This window comes from Mauremys reevesii, linkage group 5, assembly GCF_016161935.1.
Source record: "Mauremys reevesii isolate NIE-2019 linkage group 5, ASM1616193v1, whole genome shotgun sequence".
NCBI classification, from domain to species: Eukaryota; Metazoa; Chordata; order Testudines; family Geoemydidae; genus Mauremys; species Mauremys reevesii.
In genome coordinates, this window is record NC_052627.1 from 29,787,748 (window position 1) to 29,804,804 (window position 17,057).

Sequence of the window (17,057 nt, forward strand, 5' to 3'; positions counted from 1 at the left end):
CCTATGCCTTTGTTTTCTTTCTGTTTTTAAAGAACAGCCATAGTGCTATGTTTGTGCTGCCTGATAGGAGGAACTGTTTGACTTATGGGCTGATGTTTTCTGTTCTGAGATGTGCATGTTATTCAGAGCCAGAAAATGGGCTTTGTCTCTAGATCTGTGAGCAGAAAATAAAATATATATCAAATATTCCAGGTAGAACAACACACAGTACTGATGCTGCAGCGAGCTAAACAAGAAAATTGGATATTTTTGGATAGTTCTAAAGAGCTGAAATAAGACCACATTCTCTGCTCAGCACTGCAGTGGCAATGTTTTAATATATGTAGTAGTGTTTGTCAGATGCTTTCATATCTATGTAGCATGGACACCGAAAGTTAATTCAGCCCTGCAGAAGCAGGTTCAATTCCCATTATTATGGTTGTGTGGAAAGAACGTTGTCTAGTGGTTAAATCAGCAACGTCAGAGTCAGGGTTCCTAGAGATCATTCCTAGCTCCTAGCTCTAACTTGCTTTTTGACCTTAGTCCCGTCACTTACCTGCCCCGTGTCTCAATTTCCCCCGTCTCCAAAATGGGGCGATGATGCTGCCCACTCAAAAGTCTCATGGTCTTAAGCCATGTTTTAAAACGTTTTGAGTCTCATGTTAAAAGGAGAAAGTAAGTGAAGAGTATTATTTTTATATTAGCAGATATTTACCTGTCCATAACATGATCAAAACATATCAGTTGGATGCTTGTTAGCCTACTCGAGAAGGCACAGCCGGAAGGGAAAGAAATGCAGGCCATTTTTTAGTTGAACAGACGCGAAAGCAGTATTTACCAATGCAGTATGTCTTTGATAGATCTCTTCATTTGGAATGGCTGTAACTTTTCAGTAGTTACCTTCACTCTAGAATCCCAGTTGACTCCCACTCGCCAGACTGCTTTGGTAGGCAGTGCATTTTAATGCCTCACAATAGTGACAGTACAGACCAGGGCCTGGGCAAAATGAAGCCGAAGTGATTTACTGAGCAAGCAGTCCCATCACCCTCCTGCACATCATTTCTGTGCGAGACATAAATCAGTTGGTTGACCTCACCTCACAGAAGGAACGACATGATTAAAGGAGTGGGGGCACAAAAAGCAGCTCCGTTTCTCTGAGTTCACATGCACTTTGGGGCATTCACTAAACATTACTCTGTCTGGTAACCTCAGCTTGTCAGCTGGATAGAGTTTAGGCACGCAGCATACCCCAATATATCAGTTCAATGTATGTATTATGCTGAAGGTAATGTTGCTTTCATCTGCCTAATATAAAAGATCACTATGGTTGAGTAAGGAAAACTCTGGGTAGAATACTAATCACAAGTCACTCCCAGTTAGAAACATGGAGGTAGAACAAATCCTGCCATGGGATTGCTATTACCCAGCTAGGCTTCCAGTAATTGGGAATACATGGACACACACACACAGATAGTACCAAAGGGAAACCACAGAACAATACTAACAAAAAAGAAATATATAAAGACATATGTGATCTCATCCATGCCAAATTAAGAATTGATCGGTATGCCCTAGGGGCCAGATTTTACTTGGATATAAATCTAAAGTAATTCCTTGGGTTTCCAGATTTACACCACTTTTAGCTCAATCAGAATTTGGTCTGTTATTTTAGATAGACACTATTCTGATCTGAGCTTAAATTCACGATTCAGAAACCTGTTTGATTTGCAAATGTTATTAAAACATGATTCTTTTAAAAGAGCGATGGACATAATGTTGCTTGCAACTATTTTACTTTGTAATAGAGGATATTTCTTTTAGATTTTTTTCTTCCCCGTTTTATTTTCATGTCAGCAAATGCCTCAGTGCTGACATTAGACTGCTTGTTACTGCATATCCAGGACATATTCCATCTGATCCCACTAATCCCTGCTGTCCCACCCAACTCCTAAATGAAACAACAGCAACATGGCTATCCCAGTCAGCCTGTGGAATTCACTGTGCTGTCTCCTCAGGACTGAGAATAGGAAAGCATAACAGGAGTTGAATACTTACTAGCTGGAAGAAGAGGAGATACAGCAAGGAGCACTCAATTTACATATAGCTGCTTTAAGGTTGCAGTTGTCTGTCTCTGCCAAAGTTAAAGGGCCAGCCCCAGAAAGATATGCGAAAAGCATGCTGGGAAAAAGGTTCTACAAGAAGGCAACCCTACACAGAAGAGAGACCGTAGGGTCCAGGTAGATGCTAAGGATGGAGATGTTTTTATACAGCACCTAGCACAATGGGGTCCTGGTCCACAAGTGGGGGTCCTAATAGCTATTGCAGTACAAATGATGATATCACCATCGTATCATACAATGAAGCTTGACCTTTAGAAGAACAGGCTAACTTGTACGTTAATAACACCTGTAGTTCTATATACTAATAGAATACCCAAACCTCATGCTTCAAGATATAAGGTGATCAGTGCAGGAGTCAGCAAGCAACATTTCCCTCCATGTGCAGCACAGGTGAAGAACCCAATACTTGATGCTCCACAGGAAGTTAAAAACCACTGTAATGTCTGGTACAATGTTCTTGTGCAATGCTGTATATGGCAGTGAGGATGGTGTTTTGCTGGCCAGCAATGATCAGTTTACACATACCTGTTAATGCTGTAGGTCTAGAAGTCAAGGGACTTTATATAAATGATATAAAGACCTAGATTAATAGATTCACAGGTTTTAAGGCCAGAAGGGGCCATTATAATCATGTAGCCTGACCTTCTGTGTAACACAGGTCATAGAAACTCAACTAGTAATTTCTGCCTGAAGCCTATAACTTCTGTTTGAGCTCAAGCATATCTCTGGCAAGATACAGTCTTGATTTAAAGCCTGCAAGTGATGAAGAATCCACCACAACTCTAGGTGAGCTGTCCCAATGGCTGATTACCCACACTGTTAAAAATGTGCACCGTATTTCCTCTTTCTTTGCATAGGTGATTAATATGTATTGCCTATATGCATACATTTCCACAGTCAAATCCATCACATCAACCCTCTTACTGTCACATGGCTGTCCATGACAGGGGACCATGAGCTGAGTGGGAGACATGGGATAGGTGGTGAATGCAGGGCAGTGATGGGTCACACGGATGAGGGACAGTGGAGGAGGTGATGGGGGCAGTGACACAGCGGTGATGGGGGCACAATGATATGAGACTGTGATGGGAGGCTCTGGTGGGTCACAGTAATGGGGGCAGTGAAGGGGCATGGAGATGCAGAGAAGTGATGGAGTTGGTGATGTGGAGCAGTGATGGGGCAATATCACAAACCAGTGGTGCAGGGCACTGGGAATGGGGCATAGGGATGGAGGAGGCGATGCAGGGCAACATGATGCGAGGGAGGCAGCGGGGATGTGATGCTGGGAAGGGATGAGTCACAGTGATGAGGGAGGTGATGCGGGACAGTTAAACTGAGCAACGATGGGGCATGGTGCTGTGGGACAACGATGGACCTCAGGGATGTGGGGAGGTGACGCAAGGCCGTGCTGGCACACAGCAATGTGAGGTGACGTTGGCTGAAGTGATGCAAGGCAGCGTTGGTTGAGGTGATGCGGGGTAGTGGTGGGGCACAGTGATCCAGTGTGGTGAATTCTGTATGCCTGAGTGTTCAGATGGTGAAAGGCCTGAACTTTTTTCAGGTTACTTAAAGTTCCTCAAAGTATGGACTTCAGAAATGCTAGTGAAACCACTCAGTTAACCAGTATGCATGAGTGCTCTTGTAACTTAGCAAGCAGAGTGAGAACGAAGCCTTTCGGTTTCTCTCCACATTCAGTTTTCAAGCTGGAGTGTAATGCATCCAGAATGGCCTTTCATCCTTCTGGTTACTGAGCCAACAGCTAGGGGTTGCAAAGTGGAGACCTGCTCAGCTACTAGATGATGGTACAGCTGGTGTTGCTGAAGCAAAGCTGTTTCAATAGTGCCACCTGTATGCCAGTTGTAATCTAAAATGAGCTCCTCCATCAATGACACTAATTAACACCATAATGTACATCCTAATATACCTCATTGACAGAACACAACATATCTGGCTGTCCAAACAAGTTTAAGGAAATAAGGGTGATTTGTGCGTCTCATGAAATGAATTTGTCTAGTGCTAGTTTGTCAGTTCCTCTATTAGTAATGAGTTAAGAGCAAACAATGTGCCAGGTGATGTCTGAGACACAAAATGAAGTCAGCCAGGGCCTCTACCAAAAGCATTTACAAGCTTAAGCTGCTTTCTTGAAGCAGGTTCCCCACTGAAGTCAGTGGAGTTCTGGCTGGGTACAGGATTCCACCTGGATGAAACTCATTGCAGGACAGGGGCACAGAAAACAGATGACAGAACACACTGAGAAACCTAGAGGAGGGAGTTAATAAAAAATGTAAGCTGCTATTAAACTCACCGCTGGTGGACTGTGCAGTTTCCCAGCCAGCAAGATCAAAATTCTGCAGGTTGCACACTCAGAGTTAAAGGAGACATTCCCATCTACTCTTGACACCTGAAGTAACATTTCCCTAGGACCGAAAGAAGGGAACTGACATGATTGTACCAGATATTTCAGTCCAATAAAACACCCATATTCTCCACTCACTCTAGAAATTCAGATTCACTTCTTGAAGGCAGTGAAGTTACTCTAGCTATACACCTGAATCAATATTTGGCCTCAACCTGCTAATAATTAAGACCATTGCTAGCTTTTTACTATAATGATTTGAAGTGATTAAGTTTAGCTATTAAGTAACTACTGAATGTTCTTTATTTTCTCTTTCCTTTCTGAAGTATATTTGGTGCTGTTCGAACTGGTGCTTATATGCTGTACATTCTGATGACCAAAGGCCTGAAGCAGTCAGTGTGTGACCAGAGTTTTTACAATGGACCTGTCAGCAAATTCTGGGCTTACGCGTTTGTGCTAAGCAAAGCACCCGAACTAGGTGAGTACCCCTGCTCTCGTTTTTATTTAATGTGCACATTTGGGGCAAAAGAGTTTATGCAGAAAACATGCAGACCATTCAGTGCTGCTGAAAACCGCTTTTCAGGCTTGTAAATAAAAAAGCCAAACCAAAACCCCCCATATTCCTCAGTCGCTAAGCTTTACGCTCAATTGAACTAAGATTAGAGCAATGAAAAGTTGAACAAGATGATTCCCAAACCCCTCAGGTCAATTCACCTTAATTTTTGGCAGTTTTGATTCAGTTTAGGCGAGATTGGGTTTTTGCTTAGTTAACTCATGCCCCTGGGTTAACCCGTGGCACTTAGCACAGCTCTGAGTTGGGGACATTAAAGAACCACATGAAGCCCACGCATTGTGCCCCTCCCGTAGCTCCCCAGTATTCCTGGGATGGTACAGCCTGCTCGTTCCCAGTGCACCCAGCTAACTCCACAGGCCAATCTAGAGGGCAAGTAGGCTCATGGCCCTGTACCTCCCAACCCCATCTCTGGGGCACAGTGTTCTACTAGGGGCAGTGGATGGAGCAGTCTCTGTGCTCCTCCAAGCACAGGGGACCTTATTTCTCCTTGACTTTTTTGGAGGGTGTGGAAGGAGGCAGAGAGAGACCTTTTGTGCCCTTGTTTTCCTCACTATTTCTACACACCTATGCTAGGGTTAGGGACAACCTAACCCCTATTAGCAGTTCATAGTGGAAGTGAGAGTTACCTAGTGTTATCTGCTAGATTGGGGGCAGTCTGTCACCTGTTGATTAAGGAAAATATTCATGCTGGGGCAATCTCTTCTCCCATAGAAGGTGACTGACAGTGTCAAATAAGCCCACGTTGTATTGTTTTTCATTTCTCTCTTCATAGGATCCCTTGTTTCTCCTCTCACTTTATCTAGAGATAAATAAGCCTTTATCTAATGGTTGTACCAGCCAAGGCATTGGAAAATTCATTCCTTTATTTTAATGATCATATACACAGGCCTCCTGCAAAATAGTTGGGCCCTGACCCTATTTCTAAATTTAGTATTTGTTAAATTTGTTAGCTCAGCAGTGCTGGACCATGAAGTGCTCTCTCAGATATAGTACAGGCACTGGCAATGCAAGCTTCCCCATACTACCCTGCTAATATACCCCAAGCCTGATCTAGACAGGTGACATATAGGAATGATATTGTAGGTCTCTCTTCGGTCTTTGGTCTCTTCTGAGGTAGGTGCTAGTTAGTGTTTGTGGTTTTGGTGATGTGGGCACCTAGTGACCATCAACTCATTGAACATAACTAAAAATTAATTGTTTTTGGGTAGTCTGCTACCAACTAGAGTTGGATATCAGCCACTGAGCTAGTGCCCATGGCTTCTTGACTGAAATTGAACAACCAACATACAGATATACTTAAGGTCTGATACATCCTCTGCTATGAGCTTTTCACCAGTAAAATGGCATTAAAGTTACTCTTCGCATATATCAGCGTAAGTGAAGGCAGAATCCGGCCCATACTCCTGATGCAATTTGTTCAGAATAAAAATAAAGTTTAATAGAAATTCCCAGAATGTGCAACCAGAACAAATTATCCAGCCTGGAGTATAAGGAGAAGAAGCGGTTGACTGCTCCATATGGCCATGGGAAGCCACCCTAAAAGCCATCTAGGATCAGTAGAAATTGGGGGTTGGGGAAGGAACCAAAGATATTCCATCTAGAAATAGCAGTGCTTTTAGGTCCAGGTTCCTGGGGCTATTCAACTTTGTGCAGCTGGTAGCTCAGGAACATACATATTAGTCAGCAGGTCAAGAAAACCTGATGTAACCCATTGTTCAGTGCCCCCCCTCTGTGTTGTCTGCACCAGAGATGAACCTGTTACAGCTTTCAGCCAGGGTCCTTAAACTCAAGCTGTTCAAGTTCACGGTTAAGCTCTGTAGGTCACAGGTTCAATAACCAAAAATAGACATCACACTGACTGTATCTAGTGTCAAGGGAAAGTTGCAGCCTCGGGCTTATCACTGTACTTTGACTGATTGCATGGGGACAGGTCCTGAACCCAGTATAGAGCAATACACTAGGTTCCTCCATAACCTTATCTAGGCCTGTCCCATAAATAACCACAAAAAGAAATCACTGTCAGACTGTACAGGGTGCCCCATGTCTGAAGCAGTCAGTCATTACAGATAAACATTAATAGAGTGATTTGCAGAGTGACTCAACGTCTGCCTTATTGTATATAAATCTGGAAGCCACACACAACAACATCAAGCTATGGAAGCAAGAGGCTTCAGGTCATATTCTACCTCAGTTCTGTTTTATTTGTCCTTATTTTGTGTGTGTACACACAGGGACATTGTGTTTCCCCCTACCCTAAACATACCAGAAACCTAGTTGGCAGTTTGCTTCTTGCAGACAGAAAATAAACACCTTTCCCATAGTATTGTAGTTCTTCCACCCACCCTCCTATTGGATGCATATTTTGTAAATGGTTTTCTCTCCAGCATTTTTTGTAAGGCTATAAAGAATATACTTGCTAGAGTATGTTTAGTACCCAGCCTGTATGTTTGCTGCTCATAGGACTTAGTAGTATGAGAGAGAATGGTCTTAATACAAAGTAGGGGACAATGATTCAGCAGCCCTCCGGTTCACTACTGAGGCTGCAGGTTACTGAAACCTCACAGAGCGGCAGAATTCACTAGATACAGATAAACAGCAGGAATAGGTTTGTATTTCAGCAGCAAACTCAGTTCAGTGGATTTCAGATTAGCAATTTATCAGCACATGAGACAAGAAGACACACAGCCCCCTTCATGCTGTTTTAGACTCTTTGGTTTCTTACTGTTTGAATTACATGAAAACTCACTTAGATTTGGTTTTGTTAAAATTAGGAACTATCTGCTAGAAATGTAGATTCTAACCAATGTGACTCAGCATTCCTGCAGCTAATGAAGCAAACAGAAGCGTGCATAACTGTAGCATTAGCATGTAAGGCATAGGTTTAGTTCCACCCCCTCACTAACGTTCATCTTTTTTCCAAGGATATATGCACATATAAACACACTTTGTGGTTCATGCTTTACACTCCCCCGCCCCACATAAATCACTGTCTATAAGAAGAGCATATGCATATAAATAAAATAATTAAGATCAATGCAGTAGTGGCAAACAGCAGGAAGAGAGGAAAGAAACAGTAAGTGGAAAGAAGACTAAAACACATTTCTGCAGCAATAGCATGAGAATTTGGAAGAAAGGGATATGAGGTATTTCAGAATTACCCCATTTTCTCTCTAAAACCAGGAAGTGTTTACACATGCACTCCCTCTCCAGTGGTACAGGTTACATATACAGTAGCATTTTGCATAGTAGTAAGTGAATGCAGGTGTTTCAGGCTGATTTGCATAAATATCAAGCATTCAGATACTTATTCATACTGTATGATGCTGTCACACTAGTCAGTCAATCCAGAATGACTCCATTGCCATTAATGGAGCTACTGAGAACAACATTTATTGACCCAAGTCTTAAAAAATGAGTTCAAACTCTCATGAGAGCAGGTTCTCCCTTGAGATGTCCGGTACTTCCTGCTTCAGTTTGGCTAGAAACAGCAGAGGACTTTTCTTTTTACGATTTCCATTATTTAGTACTTTTAGTCAAGCCACAACCAGGAAGTGCAGAAATGTGGGGAAATGACAACCAATGGCAGAAAAAAAGTCCCAGAAACTTTTCAAAACCTCAGACATGGTTGGGTGCGGGCTCTGAGTGAAGTGTCAGTGGAAGGTGCAACCAAGATTCTCAAATGTAATTAGTGATTTGGCTCAGGTTTTTGAGGCATCTTAGATGTACCTTATTAACAGAAATTGCTGAGCACCTGCCCCTGAAAATCAGCCCCGTTACAGGTGTCCCAAGTTGGGCAGCCAAAAAACTGAGGACTCAAAGTCACTCATCATTTTGAAAAACTTGACTGTATTCATTGTTTTATGTTATATTCCCTCCACCTTCCCAACCACTACAGTCCCTTTAACAATACCATCAGTTAGGTTAAAAAAATCCTGCTTTCATGGAGGGAAAAACCTAAAGCCTTTTGCAGAGAGATTCACTTTCTTTGTTAATGAACTTTGTGTAGATCAACAGTGAACGATTTGACAATAGTTTGCTCAAGTTATAATATTCTTCATACAAACTCTGAAGACACGTATATTAAACAGATTTCTTAAGAGTTACACAGACACAGAACTTTACTAGAGAAACATTTTTAGTATAGTCCCTCCTGCTCCTATTTATATTAACACTGAGTACCACAGATGACTAGATATTTATTGGTGAAAACACAATGGCACACCAAACTCTTCCCTGAGTTACCCATGACTGTCACTGCATTGTGTAACTCCACAGAGCCTGATTCTGCTCTCACCCCACTGTAATTCCACTGGCAAACAGACACAGGAAAGGACAGGTCCATAAGGAGTTTTCTTCACTTTGTCCTATATGCCAGGATCCAGTGATACAAAATCTTTGTGCTCTGTGATTGAAATTTTCAAACCTGGGGGGTAGGGCCATCTACATTTGGGCACTTAAATCCATATTTAGGCACCTAGTAAAAACTGGCTGAGCAGCTACCACTCATTGACTTTCATGTGAGCAGGGGTTGGAAATCAGATACTTTCATTCATGTGCCTTAGGGGTCTAATTTTAGGCACCTAGGTGTGAAAATGTTGACTTGAATTTTTGCCATATAACCTCAGGGACAACACATAGTCAGTCTTACCTTATTATAATTAGCTTTTGGTTTGTTAAACGTGGTTTCCTGGTGTCTGTTAAATACCACTGTTTCCTGAAGTTGCATCAGACAAATGGACATTGCTTGTACTCAGAACGTCAAAACACAAGTAAAAACTACAGTGCTTACGAGAGACTTTCATAGATTGCCTCCTGAGCAGAGAATGTTTCTAAATTAAGCAGTAGCATTTTAAAATAGCAGTTAGCCATGTCACAAAGATTGGATCCTATGTTCTTTTCAAAGAAAGACCCCACCAGTGCAGACAGTGTTTGGACCTGGAGTTTTGGTTCCCCATCATAAAGATAACGGGACACTTGTAAAATCTGGCTCTGGACATACATACAGAAGTAGTTTCTAAACTCCAATAAAGTTATGGGGTGTTTAGATCTGAGGTTTTTATCAATGCCCCAAAACTTTACAATCTAAATAACTTCCCACCATTTTAAACCTGGCAGAACATAAGAATTACAAAGTAGTTTGATTTGTTTCTGATATTTCCCCCCTGTCTTTTCTCTTACAGGAGATACAATATTCATTATTCTTAGAAAACAGAAGCTCATCTTCCTGCACTGGTACCACCACATTACGGTGCTGCTTTATTCTTGGTACTCTTACAAGGACATGGTGGCTGGCGGCGGCTGGTTTATGACCATGAACTATGGGGTCCACGCCGTTATGTACTCTTACTATGCCTTGCGGGCTGCTGGCTTCAGAGTCTCACGCAAGTTTGCCATGTTCATCACCTTATCACAGATCACTCAGATGTTGATTGGTTGTGTAGTTAATTATCTGGTCTTCTCCTGGATGCAGCAGGGGCAGTGCCACTCCCATGTTCAGAACATCATCTGGTCTTCTCTCATGTACCTCAGCTACTTCGTGTTATTCTGCCATTTCTTCTTTGAGGCCTACGTCGGCAAAACCAGAAAAGCAAGGAAGGCTGACTAGTGGTATAAACAAGACAGAAGCCATAGCTCAGGGTCATCAAGAAAAACAAAATAAAAACAAACAAAAGAAAATGGCACAAGGAAACATGTATGGTGCAGCTAAAACTCAGCAGCTTAGGGACAGCTAGGTTGGTTTAAACCAGTAAGTTTATGATCCTATCATGGTGAGGACTCACTGAATTCTACTCCATCTCAAAGGACTGCTGAGGAAAGACATCTTCCTTTTGTACCTGTCAGCTCTGAAAAAGGAAGGAAAATAACATTTTGTGGGGGAAAAAATAAGCGTTGTTCTTCCCCAAAGATGGAAGAAAGACTTTTATTAAAAACAAATTATTTCTATATCCTTTCTAATCTTTTTTCTGCATTAAATTTGAACAAAACAAAGCAGAGAGCAAACTGTTTGTGTCTATGATACCAGTACAGTTACAAAATTAAAAACTTTATCCTAAAGGGTTGACATGTTTACCCCCAAAATGAAAAGTGAATGCTATCTTGAATGTTTATTATGGAACGTCATTGAACTCCATTCCAGTAGTGAATGTAGTGAATAAAAGATTGATTTCTCCATTCTGTACTATGCTGTGCATGCAGATCTGGTATGCAACATCAGTGCTTTGAGCAGGCAGGGGGGACTAGTAATTTTACAAGATTTTAATGTGATGAGATGTGCTGTTTCAATACATATCATATCTCAGAGAGTGCTTTTTCCAAGTGCATCAAAGTCAAGGAATTTCTGCAGCAGAATAATACAGAGGGTTAAATCAATCTCTGTTAAATTACCTAGGGCTAGCAACAGAGCAGTGGATGGGGAGGGGGAGGGAGAGAACCCCCAGATATTTTTAACAATTATCTGTGAGTCTCAGACTAATTAGCAGTATAATAGAAGTTGAAGAAAATGAAAGTGGGGAGGAATCAGAAGAAAATCTAGATAGCTAGAGATAGGCACTCTCTCTATCTACAGAACAGAGCCCTGTGGTACAGCACATATTTTATATTTTTGTGAACTTCAGAAAAAGATATCTGCAACCTTAATAGCATTCGGCAGGACTGTATGTGACATTGGGTAACACTGTGTTTCTGCATTTGCTTCATGAGCAGTGCAAAGATGTTTAAAGTGCCCTCCTCTGGTCATGTGGAGATACTACAACAAAACATACTTGGAATAGTTTTTCTTGAGACTTCTATAGAAAAATTAATCTAAATGAAATAATTTTGCTGCAACAGCTTAACTCTAATGTCCGGAGAGAATTATCCTTAATTAAGAACAATCTGTACTGTAGCATCCTGCTGACCACTTAAGAAGACATCCTGTTCTCAAGTCAGCTACAGATAGAAGAAAAGGTATTTCACTCTGAACCTCAGAGAGAGTTAGTTGATAAGAGCCATATTCTTTCAAAGAAAAGTAGATTGCATTATCTGTAATATTTCAGTCCTTACAAAGCCAAATAAAATGTGTACAAGTTCCTAGTATTTAAAAAAAGCAAGTATGTAAAGTTGATGTTAAATGTGTTAATGTAGTATTCTAAATTGTATCAGTTTGTTAGTTTAACTAAACAATTAGAAGAACTAGATGAACAGAATAGGGGTTGCTGTTCTGCACAGAATATACACAACTACACCCATATACACATTATGTGACTTGTCAACAAGAAAAAAATCCAGTGGAAGAGAATCACATTTTCTGGCTAATGCAAAAGTTGTCATTATCTTTCTTGCTTTAATTTGAGATTGTACAGTACAAAGTATTAGTATTATTATTATTTTGGCTTTAATTGTGCTGACATTCATAAAAACAGAGCTGCTTAATATCCTATTAGAGACGAGAAGGGCTTTCAGTGTCTCATTATGTGAAGAAGAAAAAAAATAAAGTTACATTCCGTATTATGTGAATGCTTTTAAAAGAATCAGAAAGTCCTTGGGGGCCTACCCATAACTATAACAACCAGAAAAACAAGTTTACATGTGTGTTACTTATGTTATTGATGTTCTGGCCTTATTTTATGGTACACAACCAACAGCAAAATGTGATATTCAGTAATGAAGATGATGTGAGCTTAAATGATAGAACTACTGTATAAGCGCTATTAGACAAAAAGAAAATTAAACATGTAAACGATGGTATTTCACAAATTTGGAAGTAGATAATTATAATGCACAATAAGCTGTTTTCTCCTGCTTAACTTTTGCCAGGGCTTAAAGGTAGCAGTAACTGAAGAGAAGAAAAATAATTAAGGATGAAAAAGACAAAATTAAACTTGAATTCAGTCAGAACAGAAGCATCAGTAACAAGCCAACGATTGTGCCATACAGATGTTCAGTTCTGTGTTTCTGTGGTCTCTAATCATTTCTATGCAGGCTGAAATAAAAAGATGAAAGTGACCCACATGTGTTTTGAAATTAGGGGTGAAATCCTGACTCCACTGAAATCAATGGGAGTTTTGCCATTGACTTGAATGAGGCTAACATTTTCACCCTATAATGCTACTTCTTTTATCTGAGTAATGGGGAAAAAATGCATTCATTTTAATTTATTTTATGTTTATTTAAAGGCTCAGTAAACCTTAGAAATAAGAAGCTAGACCATAGGTAGGTATTGTGGGCTAGTCTCAGTGGTATAACAGAGAGGAAATAATACCGTAGACTTTTTAAAAACAATTATTTCTGTGCAGTATTTTCAAAAAATACTGTATATTTTACACATTTTGTTTAATTTGTCAAGATGAAAAACAAATGATACTGTATTAAAAATGTAGGACGAGATTGAGTTTTGCCATTGACTTAAACAAAACCAGAATTTCACGCACTGAGTAATACTTTACTCCACAACGAATACATCTGCAGAGCAAATGAAGTTGCGAGTATAGGATGGGTAGGCAAACCCGTGCTAGCTGGATTAAAGCTAGCATGAGTAACAGGAGTGAAGATGTGGTAGCAAGGAGTTCAGCATGGACTAGTAATCCAAGTACATACCGAGGTCCCCAAAGTCAATGGGAGCTCAACTACTGAGTAAAGTCTTCATGCAAATAAATAGGGCTACTCGGATAAGAACTACTTATTAATGGATTGCAGGATCAGAATCATATTCGGCAGTATATTTGTGTAAATTGACGGCTGCACTGAAAATTGAACGGTCATTTGCTTTATCTGATGCCATACCATGGACTCATTTACTTATGTCCTATTTATATTGCAGTACTGTACAGTAGAATTTTTACTGATGAAGTTTCACTGGATTCAAATGTGATAGTCTCAATTCCTTTAAATTAGATTAAGTCCAAATACAAAAATCTTTGTTTTTATATTTTTAGTTTCAAAAAAGCACACATCCCCTTCAGGCCCCTGTCATTTCACCCAATAACATTAGGGTTAAACCTATGGGGGCCAGCTTCAGTCCTGGTGTAATTCCACTGAAGTTTATGCAGTATTGCCAATCCAAATTGTTCAAAATTCATGAGTCAGGCCCTAAAAATCATGATTTAAAAATAATAAGTGTTGGGTTTATTTTTCTTTGCCTTCAGCATTTTGAGCCTTAGGGATGCGGTCACAGTTTCAACCTCTACTCTACAAACACGAGGGCTAGAGACTTATCTTTTTTCAATGAAAGCTAAGACTCTGTTTTAGTCACATGACTCCAGGAGCTCAGACTGTAAGAAAAACTCTTAAGTATTGTAAACCTAGGATAAAATAATGACAGTTGGCAGCACAGTTCATGAGATTCATTTGGCCTTGTGAAGTCAAGGAAGTTACACAAATTATGAATTCAGCCCACTGGGGCCCAATTCTGTTCTGATTTACACAAGTATAAATCCAGTATGAGTTCACTGGAGTCAGTGGAGTTACTCTAGATTTACACTCATGAAGCTAAGAGCAGAATTTGGTTCTTGCTGAGCAGTGAAATTGTATAGTGACTATTTAAAGAAAATATTTTCAACTGGTTAATAAAAATGTCAAAAAAGTAGGGTAAGTCTGAAAGCTCTTTAAGTTGTGCCTGTGGGAAAATAACCCATGCTTACAAACATTTGTACATCAGAGTCACAAATGATTTGTGTCCAATCTCCCAGATAGCGCATAAGAGTGACTGGATGCAAAGGAGAGCTACTCCCCTGGAGCCCAACCAGGAGAATGTCACAGTAAACTAACAACTGTTTTTAACCTTACAAAATAAGGACACAGCCATGCAAATGGAATACAGTCAACAAGCAACCTGAGTAGTTGGAATCATGGATTAGGATGTATGTTACAGTAGATATGACAAGGCAATCCTGTCCTGTTTTCCAAGAGATGATAGTTACTGATAAAAGCCATTTACAAATCAGGGTGCTTAGGATATTAGATGTGAGAGGTTAAAATGTGGATTAGGAACCTTTCTAAAAATGAGTCTAATGTAAATGGGTTGTATCCTATATAGCTTATACTACCGTGGCTGGTGGAAAATGGTCTGTCCCTACACATTTTGTTGAGTAGTTAATTGAACAGTGGCTCCTTGGTCCCACTCAAGTGTTTGACAACTTCAGAATTTTTCTATGATTTGTTTGACCCTGAAGACTTGATTTCCATATGTTTCTTCTCTCTCATAACATTAAGTCTTGGGAGAATATATCAGTTGACAAACACTTAAGTGAGCTAAACTCCTATTGTATTCAGGTAATCAATTTTATGTAACAGACTGTGTAAAACACAAATGATTGTAACTATGAAAACAGCAGCCTTTGTGGGCAGGTGCCAGATATAGTATGTTAGTGCACTGTGATGTATCAAAACAAGTTAATTGTTTGCTTTTCTGTCCTGTATTTCAGAACCGCTTATAACAGTATAATATATTTATATACAAATAAATATAGGTATACTTTATGTATAGTAATAAACTGGCTTTGATAGAGGAAGCAATTTGAATAGATGATGATGAGCTCCAGCATTGGTGTGATGTCTCTCTCCTTCAGGGCCTGATTTGAAGCCCATTGAAGTGGCTGGAAAGACATCCATTGACTTCAGTGGGCTTTGGGTCAGGCCTTTACAGTCCAATCCTACAATGTGATAAAAGACCTAAATCCTGCTAAGTTCAATGGGTGTTGAGGTTCCTCAGCACATCACAGGCCCTGAAGACACAAGTCATTAATCCTTAGCCACATTACCCTGCCTAAATGAACTGCAGAGTTTATAAGGAGAAATCGTCAATATTTTTCTGTTATTTTATTTCTATATATCTTATGTTCATTTAATTAAAGACAAAAGACCCATATCCTGCAACTGGATTCACGCCCATGCAGAGCTCCACCAAAGTCACTGTGGCTGTACATGGGCAGAGAGGGCTTTACGCACTCGGAACTAGTTGCAGGATCAGCACCTGTGGGAGCCAAAACTGCCTAGCAGGTTTCAAGATAACCAGCTATACCAAGTTAGATCAGCTTTGCAGAGTGACAAGTATCAGAGGGGTAGCCGTGTTAGTCTGGATCTGTAATAGCAGCAAAGAGTCCTGTGGCACCTTATAGACTAACAGACGTTTTGGAGCATGAGCTTTCGTGGGTGAATACCCACTTCGTTGCCACAGGACTCTTTGCTGCTTTTGCAGAGTGAGTTCTGCAGCTTGGGAGCTAATGGGCCTTTCCTAAAATGACAGTATCTCAGTGGAATGCTGTATTTTGCCGACTCGATGTGTTTGAATCTCTTTCCTATTGGACATACAGCAGTATTCCCCTTACATAATGATATTCCTGAGAGGTCCCACTTCTTCCTAATCCTGGGCACCTTCAAATAGGCCCATCTGCCAAAAAACAAACCCACCCACCCCACAGCTCTGATTGACTTTTCTGCTTTCTCAAAAGCCAATATACCTTTTAGGTTTCTTGAAGTATTAAACCTCAAGCTAGATTGCTATTCAGATAAGATTAAATGTGTACAATAACTAGGAGAGAATAATAAGAGAAATATCTTTATTTTGCCATTTTCAAATGGATATTTCACTACATAAAAGGAATTTTATTTTTATTTTGGGGAGGGATATTGCTATTCGAAATAAAATTTTAACTTTTGGTTCAAAATAAATTATTTTTCTGTGTTTTATTTTCTTATATTATCTCTTGGGGTAATAACTCTGTCAGGTGTGGTTATAGGGTGACATAGGCAATTCTTTGGCCATCAGACTATGGTGTTCCTATTGTATCTCACTTCATGCCCCACCCCTACTATGATTTTTATACACACACACAAACATCTTTATTCTTTCCGAGTATATAATGTGTGTACATTTTAAATGTGCATAAAAGGAATTTTTACTGGTAATGGGTTTCAAAAGGATCATAATCTTTTGATTTTAACTTTAGAAAAGCTCTATTCATCATGTTTATATTACATTAAAGGCTGGATTTAGGGGCGAATGACCCAGGCGACTGCCTGGGGACCCGGGCTCAGGGTGCTGTTTTTGTTG

General features: G+C 40.2%; 1 protein-coding gene across 5 annotated transcripts in view; it reads left to right on the forward strand.

Moving 5' to 3' along the window:
* ELOVL6 (ELOVL fatty acid elongase 6) overlaps window positions 1-16,612 on the forward strand; it is a 129,841-nt gene extending 113,229 nt beyond the window's left edge. For 4 of the 5 annotated variants that reach the window (XM_039542362.1, XM_039542365.1, XM_039542364.1 and 1 more), the window contains 2 exons: window positions 4,782-4,933; window positions 10,210-16,612. In XM_039542362.1, the coding sequence (XP_039398296.1) occupies window positions 4,782-4,933; window positions 10,210-10,634 (577 nt within the window). In that variant the 3' untranslated portion in view covers window positions 10,635-16,612. The remainder of the gene's footprint in view (window positions 1-4,781; window positions 4,934-10,209) is intronic. The other variant, XR_005599757.1, reaches the window with a different exon arrangement.
* Window positions 16,613-17,057: the final 445 nt, after the last annotated feature.